A 26,671-nucleotide genomic window follows, 5' to 3' on the forward strand; every position below is an offset into this window, starting at 1 on the left:
TATTTTTTTAATTCATCAATATTCCCCCTTTTTTATTGTATTATTGAGCTACTGTAACAAGGCATTTCATCCTGGTGTGTGATCCACTAGGAGAGAAATGATATGATTGATTGGATGAATAATAGATAGATAAACCTTTGGTACTTATAAGTCAAAATGTTTGCTATTCAAGTCAGGTTATTAGATACAAAAAGTTAAATATGAGGGGGGAAATCAAATCAAAGACAAAAGGAAAGTCAATATATGTACATGAAAAGATGATGAGATAGTAACCATGAAGTGTTTGGCTTTGCTGACTGACAAATAAGCAAAAATGAATGTAAATAAATATCACTTAAACATAGCAGAAAGGAGAAATAACTAATTTATGTTATCCTAAGTTGATTCAGTCTAAAAAGTTAAAAAAATGTTGGAAGGAATTTTATTCACGATTTTTATACTTATTATTTGTATTGTATTGTATTGATATGTATTTCCAGTATCACAAAATGCACCAAACACGCTTGATGGCGCTTGGGTTGGGTTGATTGTGTGTTGCCATCAAGTGTTACTGTAATTGTTCTCCTCTCTACTTTCCCCCAAAGCCAATGTATACTTAATTCAGGTAATGCACAATTTTAAAGACACATATTTGTATGTATTTATTATTAATCTCATTGCTTTTCATTGCACATTTTCCACGCATGACATGGAAAGCAACACTACATTTGTTAAGCTAATTAAGGGTTGATGATACTGTATTAAAGTAATAATGCTTCTACACAAACATAAAGCTTGTAACATTTAAAAAGCAAATATTAAATGTCTAGTGTAATATTTACAGTTGGATGGGAAGGGCTTTATGGTTTATGGGATGTATTTTCTTCTGTACCGGTCTACCGGAAGAGGGGCGGAGAGACAGCTGTAACGTTAGCAACCACGCTGAGCGACAGGAACGATTATCGTTTATGTGAAGGATTTCTTGTTTGAAATATGTCTTAAAAACACACTGAATCCGTTTCTAAGACATCAAATAGCATTGGATATACCCGAGAAAACGTCGAGTCTTTTTAATCGTGCAGGTAAGGATCGAGGCTGATATTATTTCTGGATGCTAGCTAGCTCTCTGCTGACTTTAGTCACCGTGGGATTGCCAGTGATCATGTAATACAGGGACGTTAGCTTGCTAGCATTAGCCATGTAGCATGCTACTAACGAGATGGTTATCAATAGAAAACAATCTCTAAAAATATCACATATTGCTAATTATATCCACCGCTTGCTTACGAATATATTACAACTGCTATGGCTAGCCTTCGAAGCATTTATTTTAACTTGCTGAATAATTATTGGCTTAAAGGCTAATGCTAACATCGAAAGATTGCTAGTCAGACTGTGACGCTGTCAATGCCTCGCCTGCTTTTGACAGCTCAGTTTGAGAAATGGACAAGGCCAAAGCCACACGAAACGATATTTAATTTATGTTCTGCATTATGGGAGAGGCTTTGGCCTTGCTGAAATTAGTTGTCAGATGATCAGTTAAAATGTCGTTAACTGGCAGGTAATGGTACGTTTTCAAAATAGTGTTAATATGACCCTTCTGTGGTGTCTCTCCTTGCTAAATATTGTTATCAGGCTACTTTGGTTTAGTAATTGTGTACTTAGCAGTGTTAATGTACTGTTATTAAGCGTCTACAAGGAATCTCGGAACATCGGATCCATTTGTATTGCCTGGTTTTGGGTCAACGCCCCACCCAGACTGTACTGTAATACTTCTTTGTGCAGGATTAACCAGAGGTGGAAAAAGTACTCAGATATTGTACTTAAGTACTTAAGTAGAAGTACCAGAATGTAGAAGTACTCTGTTACAAGTAAAAGTCCTGCATTCAAAATGTTACTCAAGTAAAAGTACAAAAGTATTAGCATCAAAATATAAGTACCAAAAGTAAAAGTACTCACTGTGCAGGTTGGCCCATTTTCTGAATAATATATTACATATGTTTTGATTTAAAGTATTGATTCATTAGTGTGTTAGCTAATTGAATGACTTTGTATACTGCAGGGTAGCTTGTGAATTTACTCCAGGTGTAACTTAAGTCTTATTTAAGTGTTGATTATATTTAACATAATTAATCCAAATTTGCAAAGTAACTTAAGGTATTAAATAAATGTTGGGGAGATAAAGTACCTTTGAATTGTAGTGGGTTAGAAGTACAAAGTAGCAAAAAACTGAAATACTCAAGTCCCTCAAAACTGTACAAAAGTACAGTACTTGAGTAAATGTACTTACAGTAGTTACCACTGTGCAGGATTATATGTATCATTATGTTGGTTGAAGAGAAAGTGAAAGGGTGAGGATGGTGAAATAGAAAGATATTCCTCCCTCCATCAGCATTGTGTAATCACAGGAGACTAGACTGTGAAACCACTGCCTAATAAGAGGTTCCTTGTGTGTGTTTCTATAAGCTGTAACAGTGACTGATCTCTGTTGGAGGCACCGCAAGCTTGATCCTTTGACCTTATAACTGGTTGCTGCCAAAGTTCAAGGCAATTATAGAAGCCTCTAACACAAATAAAACTGTGTGTGGCTTTGTTTCTTATCAGCTTTTTTGTGTCCTAAAGTACCTTGTAGAATGGATTATTGGAGGTCTTTATAAAGCACCTGATTATTCGCACATCATTTGGTTTCTGGTTGGTATAGCCGCGACACTCATCATGGTTTTTACCATGATGATGTGATTTAAATGTGCTGAATCACGTGCAGCACAGTCGAGGGCTGCTTGCTCAGCTCTGCTGTCATCGTGCCATAAACACTTAAACACTCTTGAATGCCTGCATATAAATGTGCAGCAGCCAACAAGGTCTACACTTTGTCACCTCACCATGAGCAAAGTGGTCATACATTCAATGTTCTGGGACCTTTACTTGTTGCAGGTCTAAAAAGGCATTTTTTTATCAGAGAAAGTTGCTCAAAACAGGAAAAAACACATTATGATCAATATTGTTTTTACTTCTTAAGGACAGTGTACAGTAGATAAAGAGTGAATTATGTACAGCTTGAGTGACTCCTGGAATGTATCTGCTATCTGATCATTGCTTTATCATCATAATTGCTTTCGCTATCTCACTTCCTTTTTCCTTTCCTTACATTTCATCTACTCAGTCACGGCATTTTTTAAAGGGGCTTTGTTGACAGATGTGCCTGTTCTCTTGAGTGAATGTGTCGTTGATCAAACCTCTGTGTTTGCCACTTAAGAGAAATGCCCTCTGCTCACAGTGAGACAGTTGTTTGCATTATGATGCAGCAGTTATTCTAAAACACAACCCTTGATTGACAGACTTCAGTAACCCAAGTCTTTTGTCACTCTTGAAGCCAATCTCCTGCTCCCATGTGGGCTTCATGAAGCAGTGCATTTCCATTTGAAGAGGAAATGGGATTGCGGCCTTCTCAAGAAACCTGATAACAGAATCCTCCAGTGGTTTCCTGTCATCCCACTGTACAGCGCTCATATGTCTGGTAGCTGTCGATCTTCCTCGTCTCCTACACACTGAAATAAAGAAGCACAAAGGACAGATCATAAACATATACAAGTTTGTATTAGGAACAAACAATCAAGAGCTAGAAATCTTTTTGGAAAAATCATTCCTGAAGTTGACATAAAACAGACTTTTTTTTTAAATTCACCGGTTATTAGCAGAATGTAATACTTGGCTGTGCTTTCAAAAGATTTGCTCTAACTTATTCATACATCTTATAGCCTGTGTGTCTGCTTTTCTTTCTGCATTGTCAGCCCTCATATGATATAGCAGCAACAACGTGCTGATCTCCTTCAGTGGCTGATAATAACAGGAATTTGTCGGTCGTGTTGCTGATTTGGAAAAATGATGTTGTTTGACGGTGCCTCAGATTACAGTAGCCTGACTGTTTCAGAGTGTGTCAGAAACAAGAAGTCCAACACTGTTTTTAGTCACCTGAAAATTTGTGTTCTTTTAAGTCGCCGCTAAAAACACTACTTTTTTCAGCTGCTTACCCAGAAGCCTTTTAACTTGTTTTAGCACCTACTGTATTTACAATGTTGTTTTTAAACTATTCTGTATCTCTTTTATGCATGGCATCTGTAATTCCATTATGTTTATTTATTGTATTCCTTTCTGTTGTCTTCTTGTTAAGTGTTAATGATGATGTAAAGCACTTTGAATTGCCTCTGTGTCTGAAAATGTGCTATATAATAGGGCTGCTCAATTAATCGTATTTTAATCGCAATTACGATTATAAAAAAACCATTATTTTTTATTATTATTATTACTTTTATTTTATTTTTTTCAAATAATTTTTTTAATTTTTTTTTATTGGTTTTTCAGTTTAATTATACTTAAAGTTCAGGGTAATCAACTGTTAAAAACATACTGTTCACATTTTTTTTTCTCCAATAAATTGATGTTTTCAAAGTAAATGGATAATCGTTTTTATTAATCGTGATATCAATTATTGACCCAAATAATCGAGATTATGATTTTTGCCATAATCGAGCAGCCCTACTATATAAATAAACGTACCTTACCTTACCTTACCTTCATCCATCTTTCTCTCTCTCAGACCTGTGTGTGAGTGATGTCGCCGGGGTCCAGCTGTGACTGTCCCCACCTGGACTGTGTGGGGGAAATCACCAAGGAGGAACTCATTCAGAAATCCCATGTGAGTCATCCACCCTCCATCATGGCTCTGTCCACAGCCCTACTTATAACATACTTCTCTTTTTTAAATCTTATAATAACATGGTGTCTATCTGCTAAATGCAGTAGCTAAGCTCTTTCTGACCAAATATCTTAAATAACTCATTTTTTGCTGCCAGTTACATTTTAAATACTTAGCTCCTGCCTACATGTCTGAGCTAGAAAACCCTTACACCACTGAGCGGATACTTAGGTCAATCAACCAAAACCTGTAAGCTGTGCCGCGTGCAAACGTATCACTAAAGCCAATGCTCTTTTCACCCAGCACCCATACTATGGAACAATCTCCTCCCTTCTATTAGATCAGCTGACTCTGGTCCAAAACACATTTATAAGCCCTCTTCTACAAGTTGGCTTTTCTCTAATTCTCTAATCTGTCTGCTGATTGGTTGCTTCATGCTTTCTGTGTTTACAATTGCACTCTGCAGTTAATATGTGTGTTTTCTTATGGTAATGTGAAGTACTGATCCTGATATATCACTTATTCTGAATTAAAAGCCAAATCTATTTTTGAATAATGCCGCTATCTCGCTGTGCTCCATTTAAAAAAACAAAAAACAATGTGAATCTAACCGGAGTGTCTTCATATTTTTCCAGGGCCAGTGCCAAGACTGTAAAGTTGGAGGGCCAAATCTGTGGGCGTGTTTGGAGGTAAGACAATGCTCACCAGAAGAAAACATGTTGATATAACATACAACAATCCTTTGATTCAAATATTTTACATTTCTATCTTCTAATTCCTGCATTTGTCTTTCTCTGCAGAATGGCTGTGCATATGTAGGCTGCGGAGAGTCTCACACTGACCACAGCACTGTGCACTCACAGGTGAGCCTCATGTCTTTCAGCGGGGAAAATATTAATGAATGCATAGCAAAAGGAGCGAGTAAGGGGTGTGACTGAAAAGCAGGACGTCCTGAAGTCCTGACTGTGAAGTTGAAGTGAAAAAATATGTAACCCAAAGAGGAGCTGTGGTGTCAGTAGATAGCAGAGGACGCACAGATGGCAGGACAGGAATACCACTGCAAAGAAAAACTGCCTCCAGCACTCCTTTATTTTTAACATGATCAAAGAGCCACGCTTGCATTTTTTAGCTTTTCAAGTGCACTCATTGTTAAAAAAAACATCGGACCAGCCCTGCCTATACCTCCGAATTCAGTGCAATTTCAGCAGTGGATCATCCATTATTAATGGCCCATTCCTCTGGAGAGTGAGGGAGATTGAGCAGCCAGTTCCATGGTTACAGTATCTGCCCCTCCTGAATCTTTACACAGTCTCTGCTGCTCCCACTATTGACTCAAGCTTTTCCTCCTGCACGCCAGGGCCAAATGGGGCGAGGAGCAAAGACTGAGAATTATGAGAGCAAACATACAATTTGCCCGGCCTATAAGTATCTGTATAGCTGCTCAAACTATTGTCCAGAAAGTGGCTGTTCAAGTGCAAACCTCCTCAACAGTAGAGCCCTCCACAACTGATGAAAGACAGGTTTTGGACACAGAGCGTGAATTTGATATCTGTCCCCTTATCCAGGACATCTGTCTGTGCAGCTCGCCTAGCCGCCTTTTGTGTTGGTTTTTTTCCCACCACACAGCAGCCATCTTTACATTTTGTAAGAATGAAGGCCATGCTTAATTAGTGCTTTGGAGGCCCTGAGGGGACGAAACATTTACATCTCTTGACTATGCATGAGAACGACTGCTGTTGGATCAGATCTGATGCTTCTGCCAGTTAAACTGTGAGTAAATATGAGAGTGACTGTAAAAGTTACAGTTCCATCAGATCATTTTAGAAGCAAGAGACCCACTCAAACATTGTGTCAATCCACACAAACATTATGCACAAAAATTGACTTCTGAGGCAACTCCAACAAAGGCAAACATTGTCAATCTTTCTTCACATTGCAGATAAGGAATGGGAATTTGACTGCAGCCTTACAGTTGTCTTTGGGCTAAAAGTAACTAGATCTGTTGGTCAGTTCTTCTGCAGTATTATATGCGTTTGTGCAAATATTGCTTGTCAACTTTGAGATAAGGTTGAGAAGAGTACTGTAGTATCTTATTCTATTTTGATTATTGTCAGTAACATCTTGAATGTTGAAGGCTAGAGAAGAGGCTTAACTCTAGGGCTGAACGATTAATCGATTTTAAATCGAAATCGCGATTTGAAATGATGCAATTATCAAATCGCACATTTTTTTTGTTCTTCTTGTGTGTTATTCATCCACACCAATCAGAAGTGCTGTGCTCCACATGTACCAGCCGTTGTTAACCAATCAGAAGTGGCCCATGATAGTAGGTGATAGACAGATTGATCCAATCACCTGCCAAGTATTTTTGAAATACTTTTCCAAATGGCTTCCAATGGAGCTTTCCTAGATGGTTTGGTGAAACAAAGCATCTGAGTCAGGTTAGTAATGCTCCATCACATGTTCTATTACAGGGTGAATCTTAAACTGAAGCTTGACTTTAAAGCAACCCAACGGAAGTTTCATGTAAGTTTAGTTCTTTCACTCGTAGCTCGGGCTGCGGGGGTGCTAGAGACGGGAGCACGTTGATACGACCTTCCTAGCCGGAGATATGGGCGCATTTTACAATAAACCTCCGTTGGGTCGCTTAAAAACAAATATCGCAAATCGAATAGCAATATCTGTCAGAAAAATTAGATTAGATTATTTCCCCAAATCGTGCAGCCCTACTTCACTCCTGCAGAAAACCCCCCCGACTCAAACCACCTCATCTTGATTTAAAGGGGCCCTATTAAGCTTTTTTGGTGAATGGTGAATCTTCTGAGCAGATAATATTTCCTGCATCAGAGAAACACTGTCCATCCATTTGAACTATGTTTGAGCATCAAGCCTCATCATCATTAAGATCACACGCTGAAGCAGAATCCCACCTGGTGCTGCAGTATCATAAAAGTTTAGCAGTGTTCAGTTGAGACACATTTTGATATGCTGCAGACACGATAACATGTTGTAATAGCTCAAGCCTTATTCTGTTTGTGCAGAAGAAGCACTGGGGAATTATTTCGCTCCAAGACATTGTTTTTCAAGTCATAATGTAAAAAAAAGATTTGACAAGAAGTACATTAACATAACAAATTATTCCTATGAAAGCTATAAACAGTTCATTGTAATACACAACACAAAAACATCCTCTAAGCTATAAATCCATTACTATTGATGCCCTGCCTGGTATTCTTTCCTTCATAAATCATTAAGGTTTGGGAGTTTCATGCCCACCCTCAGTCTGCTGTGCCCCCCCCCTTCCTCCTCTGTGTGAAGACTAATGCAGCCCTGATGAATAATGCAGTCTGCTGCTCTCCTGCTGCTCACGTTCAGTCTCCTGTCCACCTGCCAGCCTGCTGCTCTCTGTCAGAGCAGCAGTAGGTCGGCACAACTCGGCCATGTTCCCACTGTAAAAGTCTTAACCCCCCTACCTCCCTCAAACTAAACCTCAACCCTGAGAGACCCAGCTCAGAACTAGTGATCAAGACAATGGTAAACCTAGAATAGTGTATTCGAAGTTTTGTTTTTATGTTTGGATAGTGTAAGGAGGTTGACTTTGTTTACCTGCAAGGAAGCAAACCGAAGGGGAAGTGAGCGCCAGAGTAGAACAGCAGTTTCTTGAAATTATACCTTTTTTTTAAAATAAAACATCAAACAAAAACACTGCCTTTTGAGATTATTGAGTATTGTTTCAAGCTCGAAGGCCACAAGGGATACAGTGCCAGCTTCTCTTTTGTTTGACTATTTTAACTGCAAACTTAAAAAGATAGTTTGAATTATTTAATTGGGGTTGTATGAGGTACTCATCCATATCTGTATCACTGCAGCCTCAAGATTTGAAGACATTCTCTGTATATTTTCATTTTTACCACTAAATCAATATTGTAACAAACGCTGACATTGTTAAACATACATTTTCATTTAGTCAGTGTTATACATTGACCCTAGTAATACGTTATTTGGGCTGAGAAACTAATTTAGCTTTGGGTAAAATATTTCGTTCAGCTGGAGATTTGCGATTTGAATCCCTGATAAAAGTTAATACTCCATGGATTTAGGCAGCAGGACTCCTATAGGAGCAAAAACAAGCTGTTGATTGTGTAATGAGATGCCGATTGTGTTAAGATAAAGAAGAATTGTGTTGATAACAATGTGCTTTATCAGCTTTCCTTAAATAAATAATGACCACTATCTTTTTTTCCCTTTGCGTACACAGTCTGATATGTCCATTCACAATATCTTCAACAACTTTGTGTGCAGGAGACGAGACACAACCTCACCGTGAACCTGACCACGCTCAGAGTGTGGTGCTACGCCTGCGGGAAGGAGGTGTTTCTGGAGCGTAAACTCGGACCATCGTCTCCTCACGGCAGCAGCAAACCCCTCCCGTCCCCTCAGAATTCTGCACAGGTAACATCCAGCGTGTGCCATCTTGTTTTATTGTCTTCACCTTACGTGGTTAACTTAACTGCAGTCATAAAGCAGGTTAAATATTGAACAACAGTTCACGAGGATTGATTGAATGCAACGTTAAAATGTTCTCTTTGCATGTCCATGTAAACTGAAAAAACATGTTTATCACATTATGGCTTTGTTGCACAACTAGGAGCTTTCCCGTCATACTTATCAGAGCTGTATGATAATCATTTCTTCAAGTAACTGTCAATACAATTGTAGCTGGTTATTCATTTACTGGATGAAGAGATTAATGTTGAGATCTTGTGTATCCAGGATAAAAGCAGGGCCCCTGGGAGCCCAACCTCTCTGAGAGTGCCCCCTAATGGAGGATGTGAAGACCTGGACATGGAGACGGAGGAGGAGGACGAACTGCGAGCCAGAGGTCAGCTCGACACACAATGAATGACTCATAATATTGACAGTAATATAATCCACTCACATATTACATCTGTACTGATAGGCAGTCATAAGACACTATTCAAAGTTCAAATTGTTGTCAACAAATCTGTTGGGAAACAAATGTATAAAAGTTGCCAAGGAAAGATACCTTTAAAGAAATCTTCAGTTTATTCCCCAGATTATGATTTTGTATAATCAAAAATAATTTAATGCAATCAGGGAGGTGACTGAAGTGTAATTCAATGTTTTCAGCTCCTTTTTGCAAGTAGGACACAATGAAAAAATAAACATTGCATGAATGATTTGAAGTGAAAGGAGCTCAGTAATCAGCCGTTGCTTTAGTTCAAAGCACAGAATATGATTTGAATTAATAAGAGCAGCTAATGGGTTCGCCAGGCTTCAAAGTACAAACACCTCCATTATCCTTTTCTGTTGAAAGTTGTACTTGAACACATCACACAGCCAGCAATCAAAACAAACTAACCAACGATTTACACACAACTGTGATCTGAAACTGCTTGTCACATGTAGCCGCTGATAGGAGCCGACTAGCAACGATGGTCACACACACACACACACACGCGCGTGCACACACACACACACACACACACACACACACACACACACACACACACACACACACACACACACACACACACACACACACACACACACACACACACACACACACACACACACACACACTCCGCTCCTGTGTGTGTCGGTGAGTTAAGCCCTGCACTAACACTTCAGTGCAGAGTGCTAGTCTCACTGGAACCACCAATGCAAATACTGTTCTCACTCAGTGCTGCAAAACACACACAGCCTCCGCCTAATGGCATATGTTTTGTGGTGTAGCTCAGGTATTGGCACCAGTCACTGCCTCCATTATTTTGGTCACAATTACAGATCATGTGATCAAGAGGCGGAGTCAATAAGCTTTGTAATGTTCTCTGCAGTGAAGGCAAGTCATAATATACAGGCTTTACAAACCGTAATATGCTACTTCAACACGATTGCCTGAGTCATAAAATCATAAATACATAGAAATAATTAGATAATCTTGATTCAGTGACTTTTATACTTTCCAAAGATATTATCTCCGATGTGATTATTGCAAAAAAAACAACTAAATCTGCTTAGGAATCAGACAAAAAGGTTCTATAACTTATCCATATAATTCTACTTATAGCTCCAAACGTAGCCTAAGAATCATCAGTTATTTAAATGTTCTTGAAGTTAAAAGTAATACAATGGTAGCTGGCTGTAAACTGGGTACATTGCAACAGGAACTGCTACTTTTGCATACTGTTATTGGTAACATTTGGCCATAATGTGAACAAATGCAGGCTACAAAAAGGGACTTGTGTTCTACAGCCAGACAAAGCAAGTTGATTTATATGTACTTTGAACTAAAGCAACGGCTGATTACTGAGCTCCTTTCACTTCAAATCATTCATGCAATGTTTATTTTTTCATTGTGTCCTACTTGCAAAAAAGAGCTGAAAACATTGAATTATACACAAAAAAAACCACATCACAAAAAAACATTCACAATCAATTCAGAACAGTTATTAAAGAGACAAGAGAATTCAAAAATACAAAAACAGACTAGAATAAGACAGTATAAAATACTAAAATCAAATGTTCTGTGCAGTTTAAGAAGAAATGAATAATTATTGATTTAATAAAAGGCAGTGGCAAATAGAAAAGTCTTCAGCCTTGATTTAAAGAGCTGCAGTGGGTCTGCAGTTTTCTGGGAATGTGTCCAGATAAATGATGCATGTCTGGGCGGTTCATAATGGAGCTGAAGATCACAAACTAAATCAAAAACGTATTAACAGCATTACTTGCTGAATCCAAGGCAACTTTATGCCTCTGTTTACATCACCCGAAGGATTTTCTCAACTGTAGTACAAAACATATTTCATGAATACAACCCCAATTAAAGTAAGACAAATAACGGAAGTTCAAATGACAAAATCTATAATGCTATACTGTTTCGTGAGCAGTTGGTGTGGAAGTTATTTCGTTATTTGTCTGAGCAGGAGTAACAGTATCAGACTTTGAAACGTGGACAAGATGAAGCTGCTCTCACAGTATCTGATTTAAAATACACCAGGTAGCCATCTTTTTTCCACTCCTGCTGCAGAATATAAATCTTAGGAAAAGGAGTGGGTGTTACCTCGACTGCCATCCAAATTTACAAGCGTTTGTGGAGTGGCTTGTTTTAATTTCCCCGGTGTGTTGTGTGTCCCTCAGGACTGACGGGGCTGAAGAACATCGGGAACACCTGCTACATGAACGCAGCCCTGCAGGCGCTGTCCAACTGGTGAGTCTGCGTTCACCTGCTGACCCCACACCCACCTGTCGGACGTTTCACATGCGCTCTTTGCTGGTTCTTCATGTTACTTTACACTTTCAGCACGCTTTTTATCTTGTTTCTCAAACTCATTCTTAGCTTGGTTATTTCTCACATCACTTCTTACATCAAAAAGTTGTTCGAACATCAGTTGACAGCTGCTTTTACAAGGGTTTGCAATATGTATTTTTGTCTTTATAAATCCCAAAAAACGTGCCATGAAACTGTATAATAATACATCAAAACATATTTAGATGTTATCATAAATAAAGGAATGAATAATACAATAAATAATAGTAGTTATTACACGCACCCCAACATAAATTAATAAAAACTTAAGACAAACAAACAAAAAATATGTTTTATACCCTGAATGGGGATGAATATTCAGTCGAATATATGTAGGAAAATATCCACACTACTTAACAATAAAAGCCCCTGTTATTTTGTCTCATTTTATTCGACAACTTAAGGGTATCATTATCACATGCAGTCCAACTTTTGTAAGAAATATATCCTCCAATTACTCCTCCCAATGTTCCCCTTCATACCTTCATTAGTGGCATCCGACTTTCTAAAATAGTTCCCTCTGTAATCTTAGCATTAGCTTCCATTATATAAATACTTTTTTTCCACCACTCAGCATGTGTGGAAAGTACGATTCGAGCTTTCTTATTGTAATACTCAACAGGCAGCTTATCAGTCGTTACACCCTCTGTATGTTTCTTGTTGATTGTGAAAGAAAGGACTATGGCTGCACTCATTTGTGAGAGTCTGCCAGCTGAATGAGGGAGAATTGCTGCAGTGCACCATTTGAGACGCAGAAATGGCCTTTTGTAGTTCCCTGTAGGGTCTTCTGTTACCAAAGAAGTCTTTCCCAATTTCTTTTGTTCCTCCTCCTCCTCCTCCTCCTCCTCCTCCTCCTCCTCCTCCTCCTTACCCCAATTCCTGTTCCCACTTGGTCTTTTTACGAGTCACATAAAACTGTAATTACTTACTGTTTCTCTCCTTGTCTGCTGCGTACTGTTTATTGAATTACCAATCCTTTTGATGTATTCTTTGTGATGGGATTGTCGGTGTGGTCACTTAAAGTGGACCTATCATGCTATATTTGAATAATATATTGTAGGGCCATACCTATATAAAACATGTCTGTCAAGTTTTTTTTTCAAAATACCAAACAGATCATGCATTTTAGCCATGCCTCATTTCGCTCTATTTGCTGTATTCCAGCCCTGTTTTTGCATGCGCTGCAGCTGACCACGCCCCCCTGCAAAGGAGGGGGGCGAGGCACGAGCGTCATGTTACCATGCTGTTACCATGCTGTTACCATGCTGTTACCATGCTGTTACCATGCCACGGCAACCTCTCATTCCCCTGATAGGTGGAGAGTTGCCCATATAGGCGGAGCTCCTTGTTTCTGACATCAGAGATATTTCAAATCTGTATCCGTCTGTATCAGATCCGTTGCAGCCCCGTTTTTAGAGATGTGGGTATGGAGGAAAATAGAGAGGGTTGTGTTTTCTGACACTTGGTGAGTTCCCTGACACACCGGGGACACATATTCATGTATAAAAGACGTACAAAAGTGCATTTTGCATGATAGGTCCCCTTTAAAGTAGAGCTCCACTGCAGAGCCCGAGGCTTCTTACTTTTTATTTGATTTGATAGGAAACAGCAAACCCATTTCTTCTTCTTAAATACTGTCTACCTAAGGGGGTAGACTTGTATTATTTAATTAAACTGAAGATGCCTAGATTCAAGTCAAAGTGGGTGAAGATGTGGGTCAAAATTTGCAATCTAAATCACGTTCCAAAAATAGGAGGAAGTGAGTCATTGAGCTGCGGGAAGGAGGGACATTTTCTAAAGTTTCCTTTGATGTCTATTTGTGTGAGCGCCGCTTCTTTCACTTACTGTCGGGTCATTATTCACTTCCAAGGACTTTTCTCCTGCCAAGGGAAAGGGAACGCTCGATGCCTTATTCATTTCTGTAGTTTGTCTCTTTCTCACAAATTCCTGTCCACTCTGTATCCATCAAACCAAATCCCCTCAGCTGTTTCTCTTTCCAGCTATTTCCTATGTCCTTCAACTCTCAGCTGCGTGCGGAGTTTTCTACCATGAGCCAGTACCTCTGGGACTTTGGGATGTTTCTCTAGGAGAGACATATGGGTGCAATGAAACAAAATGAATGGAAAACGCAGGCAGAAGACAGCGCTATGTAGAAATGCTAAACTCAAATCTCTCAGGATTTCCTTCCCTATCTGTCTTTTTGAATGTAATCACAAAAACATACTCACGTAAAGGATGATTTGCTGATGTTACGGTATTCCAATGCATAACAGAATATAAAAACATTACATTATGTTGCGCCTCTCTAAATTATAACTGCTTTTCTTCGGCCTATTGAGGATTACAAGCAGATTTTCGAGAATTAGCCACAGCATTGCCAGCTTTTTGCTAATTTTTCAATTTGTTATGGACATATTTTTAGTAAAAGCTTCTTAGTGCCTATGAATGATATATTTATCCCTCTTTCCACTGCAGCCCGCCCTTGACACAGTTCTTTCTTGAATGTGGCGGCATGGTGAAGACAGACAAGAAGCCCGCTCTCAGCAAAAGCTACCAGAAACTCGTGTCCGACCTCTGGCACAAGAACAGGTAGGCGCTTTCACTTTTAAAGTTGTTCTTTGCACACAAGCTACATTTGATTTAATACTTTATTGGTCTCTTTCATTATTTTCCCATGTGTAAAGAGGCCCTGTTATGCTTTTTGGGGGTTTTCCTTTCCTGTAGTGTGTTTTATAGGTTTCTGTGCAAGGCTAACATCTCCAAGTTCAATCCAGGAAATGTTTCTCTCCCACACTCCTCCCTGCCTGAGACACCTCCATTAGACTCCTTTGTTTAGCGATGTTACTAACATAGTGACATCACTTCGTAACACTTGCGCTATTGGCTAGCGCTCCAACACATGGTACGTGATAGGCCTAGGGGCGTATGAGAAAAACAAAGAGCTTTTTGAACATTAAAGCATGGAAACATGTCAAAGTAGAGGCACAACAAATAAACATGAAACAGAATTTTGAATAATATGTCCTCTTTAAAATATGACTCCGCAGCCAATTCTGAATATCAAACTCTACATCACAAAATACTTAATTTTGATATTGTGTATACGTGTTGAGCATGCTGTGTTTTGTCACTTTGCAGACCCTCATATGTGGTCCCGACCAACTTGTTCCAGGGGATCAAAGCCGTGAACCCCATGTTCAGAGGATACTCTCAGCAGGTGGGTCATTGCAGACGGTGAAATGAATGTGCAACTGAGGTGCATTCACACTTATTCACTATAAATAAAACATGGAGGCACTCTTCACGGTCGGAGAAATATTCAACAGTATTTCTGGGATCGGTTGTTGGGACCTAGAGGAGGGGATTTTTTTCTTTTACCTCTGTGCTTTGCAAGTAATCTCAATAATATGAGCAAATATGAATATAAAACATGGATTTGAACTGAATCCTTAAAGAATGAGTTTGTGCTGAGCTGGGATTATTATGGGTCTGACGCCCAGACTATAAAGTGGGCTCAGATCTTACAACACAGCCTCTCCCTTTTTCTTTTCCACTCCATATCCCCCCATGCTTGTTCCTTCACAGAAATCCCATTAGCTCCAGCTCAAATCACTCAGCCAGATAAACTGAATCCCCTGCCTTGCAATTACTAACTCAGATCTTCTGACTTTCATTCACATGAAAATGCACACATTAATCCTATCTAGAAAACGCAAAAGGTAAATGGCTTGATTTAATTTCAGGCGATGCTTTGAAAAGAAAGATTTATGTGTCACAAATATGAAGAATTTCCACAGACTTTCCACTGGAGCAAGTCGAGCCTTTGTCCAGTGTGTGTAAGTGAGGGTTTTATAAGCCTGAGTGGTGAAATGATGAAAGGGCCCGTTTCCTCTTGGCTTGCCAATGTTTGTTCAGAGGAGTTAGCTGAGGAATATTCATTCGTCACGCCATGCCGGGCTGCGCTTCCTTGGAATCAGCATTGCTGTGAATAAAGTTAACATTCCCGATCCTGGGAGAGGGGAGTGCGTTTGGCCGGAGAGGGAGATTGGATGTCTGCGGTTCATTAAGTTTGATTACACATTCATGAGCATTTGCTTTCGGATTTTATGAAGCAGAATCAGGATAAACAAGGAGGAGAAGTGGTGTTTGTTTAGTAATTTGGAAAATAATTAGCTTTGCTGTGTCTGTCAAACTCGATTATATTTAGGGAGAATATGTGCTGCCTTATATGACTTTCAGGGAGAGGAAATTAACGATTCCTTTTACAAACCACTGTGACCAAAATAGCAGCAGAACATTTCATTTTTCTCAGCTAGAACAAATTTGGAAATGACTTTTCTTGTGATTATTCCAACTCGGCCTTTAGGACTCTCAGGAGTTTCTGCGCTGCTTGATGGATCAACTCCACGAGGAGCTGAAGGAGACGCAGCACGAGCCCTACGACCAGTCCAACGGCGTTACCGTGGACGAATGCCCCGAGGGGGACAACCACAGTCAGTCGGACAACGACTTCCAGTCATGCGAATCGTGCGGCAGCAGCGATCGAGCTGATAACGAGGTGCAGGGCGGGAAGGTGATGATGGAGGACACCAACGAGGCCGAGATGCTGATCCCTGAACAACAAGAGATCCAGGCCAACAGGGAGTGGCAGAAGGAGAAGAACATGATTAATGACCTGTACCGCTCTGGAGTTAATGGGGTTCTGGGTGGAAGCACTGGAGTGGACATGGACAAGGACGTGGACACCACTACTGAAAACACGCCTATTATCAGCAGCCAGGGAGCCATCAAGGTTCAAAGCAGGATGTCAGGTGATTATGGAAGAAATGATTTTGTTTAGTTTTATTCAAAATGTACTGAGTGATATTCAGTGTCAAAGTTATGCCGAAGTCTAATATTTGGCCTCCTTTGTGCCAGATTCCTTCCCAGGCATCCAAATGTCGAACAACACCAGACCACAGAGTCCCGTCCCGATGGAGGGACACATTCCCAAAATGTCCAGCAGCCCCCCCAAAGCTGCCTCAGGCTGGCCCAGCATCAACCCCTCACACAAGAAAGGTACTGCATAATCAGAGGAAGTCAAATCAGCAATGGAAGCTTAACAAGTCAGTGGCCAGTCGCACAAAAGACCCTTAGTATTCTCCTTAAGTAGACACTCAAATAAGCTGTGTTTAAGATAAAGGCAGAGGTACCTTACGTATTTTTGCTTTGTTTGCTATGGTCTTGTGCAATAGTTTAACTAACTTGAAATAATTCCTTAAGTTTAAGACCAAGATAAGGAGAAAATCTTAATTACTTTATTGATTAAGAAAATCTTTAAAGTAAGGCTTAAAGGTGGGGTAGGTAAGTTTGAGAAACCGGCTCGAGATACACTTTTTGTTATATTCCATGGAATGCTCTTAACATCCCGATAGCAATGAATATCTGAAGTGCTTTGACAAAAAAATCTATCAAATAAATGTCATCTGTGGAAGCCGTAATACTGTAAAAAGCACGACCAATAATTTTAGCCGGCCCGGCTAAAGTAACTGGATGGCCTGTGCACAAACTTATCTCGTGCCCTCATTGGTCATGTGCGCGTTCGTGTGTGTTGGAGGAGGGGCTCTGTAAGGAATTTTTCCGGCTGTGTATTTTCAAATTCTAGCGCACTCGAGCTGGTTTCTCCAAAATTACCTACCCCACCTTTATGTGTGTTTTGTGCAACTGATTTTATTTTAAGAAATTCTAAAATCTGACTTTAAGGAACATTTTGTGCAACCTGCCCCAGGATTTTAGCGTGATAGTTACATCGTTTGTCTGTCTCTGCCTACAAACTGTAAAACACTATTCTCACATTTCTCTCTCTCTCTCTCTGCCTTCCCCCAGCAGTGACCACATTCTGCCCGCCTAAGAGCAAACGGCAGAAGAAATACCGCAGTGTCATCTCAGATGTGTTCGACGGGACCATTGTCAGCTCAGTTCAGTGCCTCACCTGCGATCGGGTCAGTGTGTTTTTTCAATTTAAAGATAATGGGATTGCTGAGAGGGTGAGAGGCACAGTAGCCGAGCAGCACTAGAGAACAGGACATTGTGTCATTTCATTTCAATGCCCTCAAATTGAATGTCTTTGAAATGATCAACTTTGGTGTTTGTTAGACTACAACTGTTGATACAGTTGTACCGCAGCATGAGGACTAAAACCACCAGACTCAGGAACAGTTTCATCCCACAGGCCATAAGACTGTTAAACACCTGAACTTTTGAAAGAACATCCATAACAAGCATCAGTCCAGTTCTGAAATCTTTACGTTGGCTTCCAGTCGGTCAAATAATTGATTTTAAAGTACTATTGCTAGTTTTTAAATCATTACATGGTTTAGGACCAAAGTATATTGTTGATCAACTACATTACGAACCATCAAGGTGCCTCAGGTCTTCTGGGACGGGTCTGCTATCGGTTCCGAGAGTAAAAACAAAACATGGAGAGGCAGCGTTTAGCTATTATGCCCCGACAATCTGGAACAAACTACCCAAATCATGCACGTCTGCAGAAACTCTTACTATTTTTAAATCGAGACTGAAAACATATCTCTTTGTCGCTGCTTTTAATTGAGCTGCTCATATTCGCACTACAGTACTATGCCATTTAAAGGTAGGGTAGGTAAGTTTGAGAAACCGGCTCGAGATCGCTAGAATTTGAAAATACACAACCGGAGAAAATCTGCCACTTCCTTACAGAGCCCCTCCTCCAACACACACGAACGCGCACATGACCAATGAGGGCACGAGATAAGTTTGTGCACAGATGGAAGGCTGACAGGCAGGTAGGCCATCCAGTTATTTTAGCCGGGCCGGCTAAAATGATTGGTCGTGCTTTTTACAGTACTACGGCTTCCACAGATGATATTTTTTTATGTATTCATTGTCAAAGCACTTAAGATATTCATTGCTATCGGGATGCATTCCATGGAATATAACAAAAAGTGTATCTCGAGCCGGTTTCTCAAACTTACCTACCCTACCTTTAAACATGTATTGTATACCTGTTGTGTTTATTTTATTATCTTTACTTTTTAATGCCTGTTGTAAAATGCCATTATATAATGTGTTTTTACTGTATTTATTCCTAAAAAGTATTTTAATTTGTTTTGTAAAGCACTTTGAATTGTCGCGTGCTGAAAAGTGCTTTATAAATAAACTTGCCTTGCCTTGCATCTGTTTGCAACTTATATATATCAATATTCAAATTACTTGTATATAGACTATTCTGCACTATTTCTATTATATTCTATCTTATTTTATTTACTTGCATTTTTTAATCCATTGTATTGTGTTGCCCTGTTGGAGGAGCCTGTGACCTAATATTTTCATTGTCATAACTACACTGTAGCTATGTACACATGACAATAAAAGCCTTGAATCTTGAATCTAGAAGAAACTGAAGCTGAACTGTGTGTTTGTTGTGTTTGCTGCCAGGTGTCTGTGACCTTGGAGAACTTCCAGGATATCTCGTTGCCCATCCCGGGGAAGGAGGACCTGGCCAAGCTCCACTCGGCCACCCACCAGACGGCCCTGGTGAAGGCCGGCTCCTGTGGGGAAGCTTATGCTCCGCAGGGCTGGGTTTCATTTGTCATGGAATACATCAAGAGGTGTGGTTTCACTTTTTATTCTAGATCACTTAACAGCAGTTCACACACAGTCATCTTTAGTTGGATACTTTTACTGAACTATACATATACAATGTTTAAAGAATACAAACAAAGAACATGAGGTGTTTTTCATTTGAGATTTAAAAAAACAACAGATTTAAACAAAAGATTAGCGCTGTGGAAAATCATACATTTTGCACTTCTAAAAAATGGTACTTCCTAAAGCCACATGGAGAAGCTAATCTTATTCCATTAATAACATTTCATAACTGATATCATACCATTGCTCTAAATATGCTATGGGTGTACACTGTACAGCAGGGCTATTCAATTGGCGGCCCGCGGGCCAAATCCGGCCCCGGGGTGATATTTACTGGCCCTTTGAGTATAATGTTAAAAAGTAATCAATTTTTTTTTTTAAGATTTTTTTTTTTTTTTTTTTTTGTGCCATAGTGCCTTTATTCCAGAGAGGGTGTTACATTGAGAGATAGAGGGGTAGACAATGCCTGAAAACTTCGACGGGCTCGGGTTTCGAACCCACCTACTATACTGTAGTGACAACTCCTGTCATTGATTGCATCTCTGCGTGAATGATTAGATCATTTCACCTAAATGAAATCAAATGAAACATGTAGGCCTACTGAGTTCTGAACTTGCCATTCAGATCTATAAAGGCCTTGGGGCTATGTTGTTTGATTGAATTAAACACAATATATGCACTCCACTATGCTGTTGTAGTATTTACTGTATCTGAAGCTCTTAATATGATTGCTGATATTTCAAGCCATCTTTTTCCCGGCCCCTTGCTTTGGATCATTTTCATCAACCGGCCCCCATTCCAAACTAATTGAATAGCCCTGCTGTACAGTATAGGCCATTTCTTTATCATTGTGTTTCCAAGTATTATTTTTCCTAAAAATAGTTACTAACTCTGTAGGCTTTTGCCAAAAGTGTTTTCTTATGGACATTCCCAAAACAAGTGGTGTGAAGGTGCTCCAATATGTACATTTTATTCACATTTTTCACAATCGATTTAAGTTGCTCAATCCTATTTGTGTAAAATTCACCTCTGTGTTTGTTTGATTTGTAGTTGGTTCTGGGGCCCAGTGGTTACGCTACAAGATTGTCTCGCTGCCTTCTTTGCGAGAGATGAACTAAAGGGTGAGCATGTGGCCGTCTGTTCTCCCAGCACAAACATAAAGATTGATGTCTCAATAACCCCGTGCTTGTTGTTCTCTAGGAGACAACATGTACAGCTGTGAAAAATGCAAGAAGTGAGTAATTGTGACTTAGCTGATTATTAAACTGCTGTGTCTTTTCACAACAAAAATGTGTGGATCTGTAACCATTTATCTGTATCCTTTTTTTCTCTTAGACTACGAAACGGAGTCAAATTTTGTAAAATGCAAAGTTTGCCAGAGGTATACAGACCACACTAATACTTCATCACATGCTTTTATTCCTATTTTCTTTGATTTTATACAATAAAACTGTGTGCGTTCCTCCTCCCCAGATCCTGTGTGTCCACTTGAAGCGCTTCAGACATGAACTGATGTTCTCCACCAAGATAAGCACCCATGTGTCCTTCCCGCTCGAGGGCCTGGACCTGCAGCCTTTCCTGGCCAAAGACAGCCCCGCTCAGACCACCAACTATGACCTGCTGTCCGTCATCTGCCACCACGGCACTGCCAGCAGTAAGTCTGCCCGCACTGGGGCATCCGCCTTTATTGGCACACAGGAGCGCCCTGCATTCATTGGCCTGCAGACGCATTTCACATGTTCTTGTTAGGTTTATGAATGCTGCTCTAATTCCTCCCCCTTTGTGATCCCAGGTGGCCACTACATAGCGTACTGCAGGAACGATGTGAACAATCTGTGGTATGAATTTGACGACCAAAGTGTGACCGAGGTGTCTGAATCCTGCGTCCAGAATGCCGAGGCTTATGTGCTTTTCTACAAGTAAGACTTTGATCTGAGTTTTCTGTGCAACATTGTTAAGATTGACTGTGCTGCTTTGACATTCATAACTTGCATCTAGCTTTTGATCAGCAGTGAATCATCTGTGTGTTTGTTCCCATCACAGAAAGAGCAACGAGGACGCTCTGAAGGAACGTAGGAGGGTGTCTGGTCTTTTCAACATGATGGAGCCCAGCCTCCTGCAGTTCTACATCTCCCGCCAGTGGCTTAACAAGTTCAAAACCTTTGCTGAACCGGGGCCCATTTCCAACGACGACTTCCTGTGTTCGCATGGAGGTGCGTGTGTCATCATCGTACTGAAACTCCTGAGAGGTCAAAATGTCTCCAAACAGAAACCCTTTTTCTTGCTCTGTGCACAAGCGTTTAGTGGAAAAGTGTGCTCTTTCCTGTCTGAACACAGCTTCTACTTTCATCCTCTGCTGTGAATTTTTGACTTTGACGAAAACTGCAGAGTATTCCCTTTACAACACAGCAGACTTCAAAAGGGGGTTTTATTTCTCTGTGCTCAGATGATCCTTCTCTTGCATTTGAGTAGAGAAGAGGGGAGAATTTTAAAAGCCTTTTGTGCCAATCAATCTGCTTTCTTTTCTGCCCTATGCGCTGAACATTATAGAATAAAACATTAAGCAGGAAAAAGGAAACAATTTATGATAAAGCTGTTGGATTACAATCACAGTAGAGAATGTGTTTAATTCTGCAAATAAGCACCTACAGGCTGTTTCCTCCTCCTTCGCAGCTACCGGCACATAATGACGGGTTAAGTCAGGTACATAAGTCGAGATAATATCAGTGCAGTGTAACCATGTTTGCGTAGCAGCAGTTTGGCCTGTTTTATTTTCAGTGCAAATCCGTTTGTGCACCCGTTTATTTTCACTTTCCCCTGCATAGCCAAGGGCATCCTCAGAAATATATATTTAGCCATGCAAAGCATTTATTAAGGGGCTCTGGCAGCAATTTCCCCCAGGAGAGATCTTCAAATAAGCAGTCATCAAAAGGTTATTGCCCATGATATCTCAAGAAGAAATGCAATGTAGTGGTTCCCAATTATTCTGCCTTGTGACCCTGTCAAAGATTATGGTTTTAGTTTGGAAATGAAAGTGATCGTTTTTCTTCTTAGATGGAAAAGGTTAAAGAGGACGTATAATGATTTTCAGGTTCATATTAGTATTTATTGTCTCTACTGTGACACGTCTCCATTCTTTAATGTTCAAAAAGCTCTTTATTTTTCTCATACTGCCTGTGCTGCAGCACCTCTTTTCACCCTCTGTCTGAAACCAGAGCCCAGTCTGCTCTGATTGGTTAGCTGGCCAGCTCCGTTTTGATTGGTCCACCGCTTAGCGACCCCCCTTAGCCTATCACGTACAATGTGTTGGAGCGTTAACCAATAAAAGAGAAGAAAAAAAAACATTCCTATCTTTGAAACAGTAAACATATTTGTTGTTAAAATAAGTTCAAGGTAATGCGTTCCAGTATTCTTTAGGCATATTTTTCTATCTTGAACAATATCAAATATTCTGGCCAGGATAACCAAGATATGAATTACCCCATGCTTACATGCTTCCTTACACAACTGTCACTTAAACATGTCACAGTGTTAATATCTGATGGATGTTTTAATATGTTTCATCAGGTGTGCCCCCCAACAAAGCAACGTCCATCGACGACCTGGTAGTAATGCTTCCTCAGAACGTGTGGGATCACCTTTACAGCAGGTACATACAGTAGACAGAGCCAACTGTGAGTACATTAAGCTATATGGGGAAGTCAATTGCAGTATAATTTCCTTTTTGTAAAGTGTAATGCCATCCTTGTGAGTTAATGTGCACGGCTCCCTGCAGGTACGGAGGAGGACCAGCTGTCAACCACCTGTATGTCTGCCACACGTGCCAGATCGAAATAGAAAAAGTGGAGAAACGGCGCAAATCAGAGCTGGACATGTTTGTCAGGGTACGTTTTTTTTTTTTGTTACACTCGCCAGAAATAAATTGAGTTTTTGTTAAATACAGGGAAAATTGGTGTGAGTGATAATGTGTCAGTGAGCCTTTGTGCATCCAATACTCATGGGAGGCCTATTCTCCAGTCTATTGAACCAGTTGATAGGCTGCATGTGTTGGTGCTCTTCAGCCCGGCAGGAGATGAGAGGTGTGAGCCCGATGAAAGCCTTATCATTAATGCATTGGGACAGATGCAGCTGTTATTGTGTGCTCACTCACAGTGTCTGCTCAAAAGGAGAGATAGATGGTGTGTGTGTGCATGTTTGAGTGTGTGTGAAAGAGAGAGCTTGAGTAAGATAACAAGAGGAACAGGGATTGTGTCATTTCAAGAAAGATTAAATTGGTGCAGTGGGGTGTTAAGACTGTCTTCTAATTGGAATAACTACCAGAGAGAATTGATTAGGTTTTCCCATCTACTCTCCTCTCAATCCTTTCATCCTCACTTAATTTTTATTTTTTCCCCCTCAACCCCCCACCCTTCCTTTTATCTCCTCCCCATCCTTTTGCGTCCTTTCTCCTCCCTCTTGTCTCTACTGCTCACTCCTCCCCCATTTCCTCTCTCCCCTCTGTAGCTGAACAAGGCGTTCCAGGAGGAGGAGTCTCCAGTGGTCATATACTGCATCAGCATGCAGTGGTTTCGTGAGTGGGAGGGCTTTGTCAAAGGAAAAGACAATGGTAATTGGACAGAAGTCTTGCCTTTCAACCCCCATCCCTGTTAAATGTCTGATTAAAAGGCAAAATGTTTCATACATGACAGTTGTGTTTGATATCTGGTAATGTTTTTTTTTTGTATTCAGTTTTTTCAATGTTTTTTCCTTGAAGAACAGGTACAATCATATAGGGTCACAACATCTTTGAAATGCTTCTGATTTTGTTCTCTTTTTAAAAAAATGGTCAGGTCTATACATTTACATGGAGAGTAGAAAATGTAAAAATCACTGTTTTTATGGGACATCCAAATGTTCCCTTTCCCAAAAGCTGCTCATGTTCAAAAGAAACTGTGTAGTCCCGCATCTTCTCTCGATTCATCTTCAAAGAGTTTGCTTCAGTCCCCCGAGACATGTTTCCCTCCCGCAACAGCAAAACGAAGCGTCAAAATATATTTCGTTCTGATTTTTGTTGCTTCCCTTGCTTTGTATTGTCACATCTATTTATAACGGCTTACATCTGGCACGTCTGCAGATCTCTTTTTTCCTTCTGACTTCTGCTCCTCATATATTTGTTTTTTCTCGCTGTAGCAAGCGGGGAGCAGAGATTGCTTTTCATCGTGTGACAAAAACATTTGACACTTTAACATCATTGCTCTTTGAAACAATTATGCAAGAGAAAGTGCCTCTGAGAAATAATGGAGGCAAGCATATTACTGCGGTGAATTATTGTAAGAACTAATTTTCTTTCTTCCTCCTTCAAGATCAACCGGGAGCCATTGATAATTCCAAGATAACAGTAAACAAGAACGGCCATTTAACACTCAAACAAGGTACTAACTCTTACTATTATTGATGTTATATTGCATTATTGTGATTATTCTTTTCCTTGAAGACGCATTAAATAAGTAAAAGCAATGTAAATGATGGATAAATAAAAATGTTTTGTTCTTCTAACTTCTGCAGAGAACTTGAGATATTAGTGATATTAAAAAGTGTGTGTTTGACTCTTCAGGAGCTGACTCGGGGCAGATCTCTGAAGAAACGTGGAACTTCCTCCACTCCATCTACGGCGGCGGCCCACTTGTAACGGTTCGGCCAAACGTCAGCCACCAGGAAGCAGAATCATCGCAGTCAGAGGAGAAAATTGAAATGGAAACACGCTCTGTTTAGAAACACAAGCTTTGGAAAAACCACGTAAAACATTCAAGAAATGAAAATCCTTTTTATTTTGCACTTGACTTTTATTTTTCAAAAAAGAATTCAAGCAAAGGACCTCATCTCTGCCGCCACGTGACAGCCTTCGACGGCTGACAGAGGGAATTAACATGTCTAAAAAAGGTTTGTCATGTTGTACAAATCTGTATAAAGAGCTCTTAAATTTATAATAGCACTGTAGTATTCATGTGTCAGGTTATTTTCAGAACCAAGCATTTACATTTTGTGCAGCTAAAAATTCCACTGAATGCCATATTTCTTTTCTTCTTTTTTTTCCTTGACCAAATGAGCACATATTTTATGTCCATGTGTCTTGTGTTGCTGATATTGATGAATCACAAAACACCTTGCTGTATATATATCACATATTTTCTTGTTGAAAGAGAACATTGTCCAATGAATGGTAAGAGAAGGAAAATGTGACACTTAAAGTGATTCAAATCAAAGGTTATGAAGGGACTAATTACTGAGTAGTCTCAGGAATTAATTTCGTTTTGCACTGTTCTGTAGACGTACAAATTGGCATGCTCACGCAAATGTCTGGTTTGTATTTGAATGTACCAGTACTGATAGTATGTTGGTAAAGATTCAGCACTTGGTAACTTACCACAGAAGGGAGTGATTAATAATATGATGTTAATAGTTTTTTTTTTGTAGAAAATATGTGGCAGCCAGAGTCTTTTAAGAACGCATGCTTTAGCACTCAATCACGGTTTAACATCACATGTAAATGCATGTTAATGCAAGCTGCTCATAAAATGTGCACGCAACTCATGATCTGGATCTATCTTCACTAAAATATACAGCTACATAAAGAATATTGCAGTATGTATTCAGCATCATCAGAAATGTAGTTCATTAAAGGCCTTTTCTTTTGTATGGGCATGGTGTTGCTTAATGCTGATGGGGGGGGGGAAATCAGGATGCTGTTCTGTAAGTTTTTGCATATGGATGTCACTTGAATAAGATCTATCCTGCATTTTGCTGGCTGACACTATTAAAACTTGATGAAAACATGTTTAACACTGATCACATTGATTTTGTTTCCATTTCTGCTGGGTACCTATAGTGGTCGTTAGATAAGGAACAAGGATAAATATAAAAGAAAAGTAAATTATACTATGTGTTTTCCATTATAGAAAAACTGTCAATAAATAATGGTTAAATAAACGAGGGGACCCCGAGAAGAGTTGCCCGGTTGC

General features: G+C 39.8%; 1 protein-coding gene across 5 annotated transcripts; it reads left to right on the forward strand.

Annotated features, from left to right (window-relative positions):
• Nucleotides 1-896: 896 nt before the first annotated feature.
• usp33 (ubiquitin specific peptidase 33) lies at nt 897-26,499 on the forward strand. Of its 5 annotated transcripts, none has more exons than XM_034153146.1 (24): nt 897-1,061; nt 4,577-4,675; nt 5,311-5,364; nt 5,476-5,538; nt 8,978-9,127; nt 9,449-9,557; nt 11,837-11,906; nt 14,481-14,594; nt 15,144-15,222; nt 16,372-16,816; nt 16,923-17,063; nt 17,871-17,986; nt 19,461-19,633; nt 20,724-20,794; nt 20,874-20,907; nt 21,009-21,054; nt 21,147-21,327; nt 21,466-21,592; nt 21,717-21,886; nt 23,241-23,322; nt 23,449-23,557; nt 24,177-24,279; nt 25,016-25,084; nt 25,267-26,499. In XM_034153146.1, exons 2-24 carry the CDS (start codon nt 4,592-4,594, stop codon nt 25,422-25,424), a joined length of 2,748 nt encoding a protein of 915 aa, XP_034009037.1. In that variant the 5' UTR covers nt 897-1,061; nt 4,577-4,591; the 3' UTR covers nt 25,425-26,499. The 5 variants fall into 5 exon arrangements, 4 of the variants coding, with proteins under 4 accessions (XP_034009037.1, XP_034009038.1, XP_034009039.1 ...); XM_034153147.1 differs by having other exon boundaries at nt 17,874-17,986; XM_034153148.1 differs by having other exon boundaries at nt 16,935-17,063.
• The last annotated feature ends 172 nt before the right edge of the window (nt 26,500-26,671 follow it).

The sequence above is a fragment of the Trematomus bernacchii genome, unplaced genomic scaffold (genome assembly GCF_902827165.1).
Source record: "Trematomus bernacchii unplaced genomic scaffold, fTreBer1.1, whole genome shotgun sequence".
Taxonomy (NCBI): Eukaryota; Metazoa; Chordata; class Actinopteri; order Perciformes; family Nototheniidae; genus Trematomus; species Trematomus bernacchii.

Bases quoted from the DNA above. Each gene is read 5' to 3' on its own strand.
- usp33 (XM_034153146.1), top strand. From the start codon at position 4,592: ATGTCGCCGGGGTCCAGCTGTGACTGTCCCCACCTGGACTGTGTGGGG. The intron at 17,987-19,460 runs GTCAGTGTGTTT...GTTTGCTGCCAG, and splicing joins AGTGCCTCACCTGCGATCGG to GTGTCTGTGACCTTGGAGAA. The intron at 25,085-25,266 runs GTACTAACTCTT...TTGACTCTTCAG, and splicing joins CCATTTAACACTCAAACAAG to GAGCTGACTCGGGGCAGATC.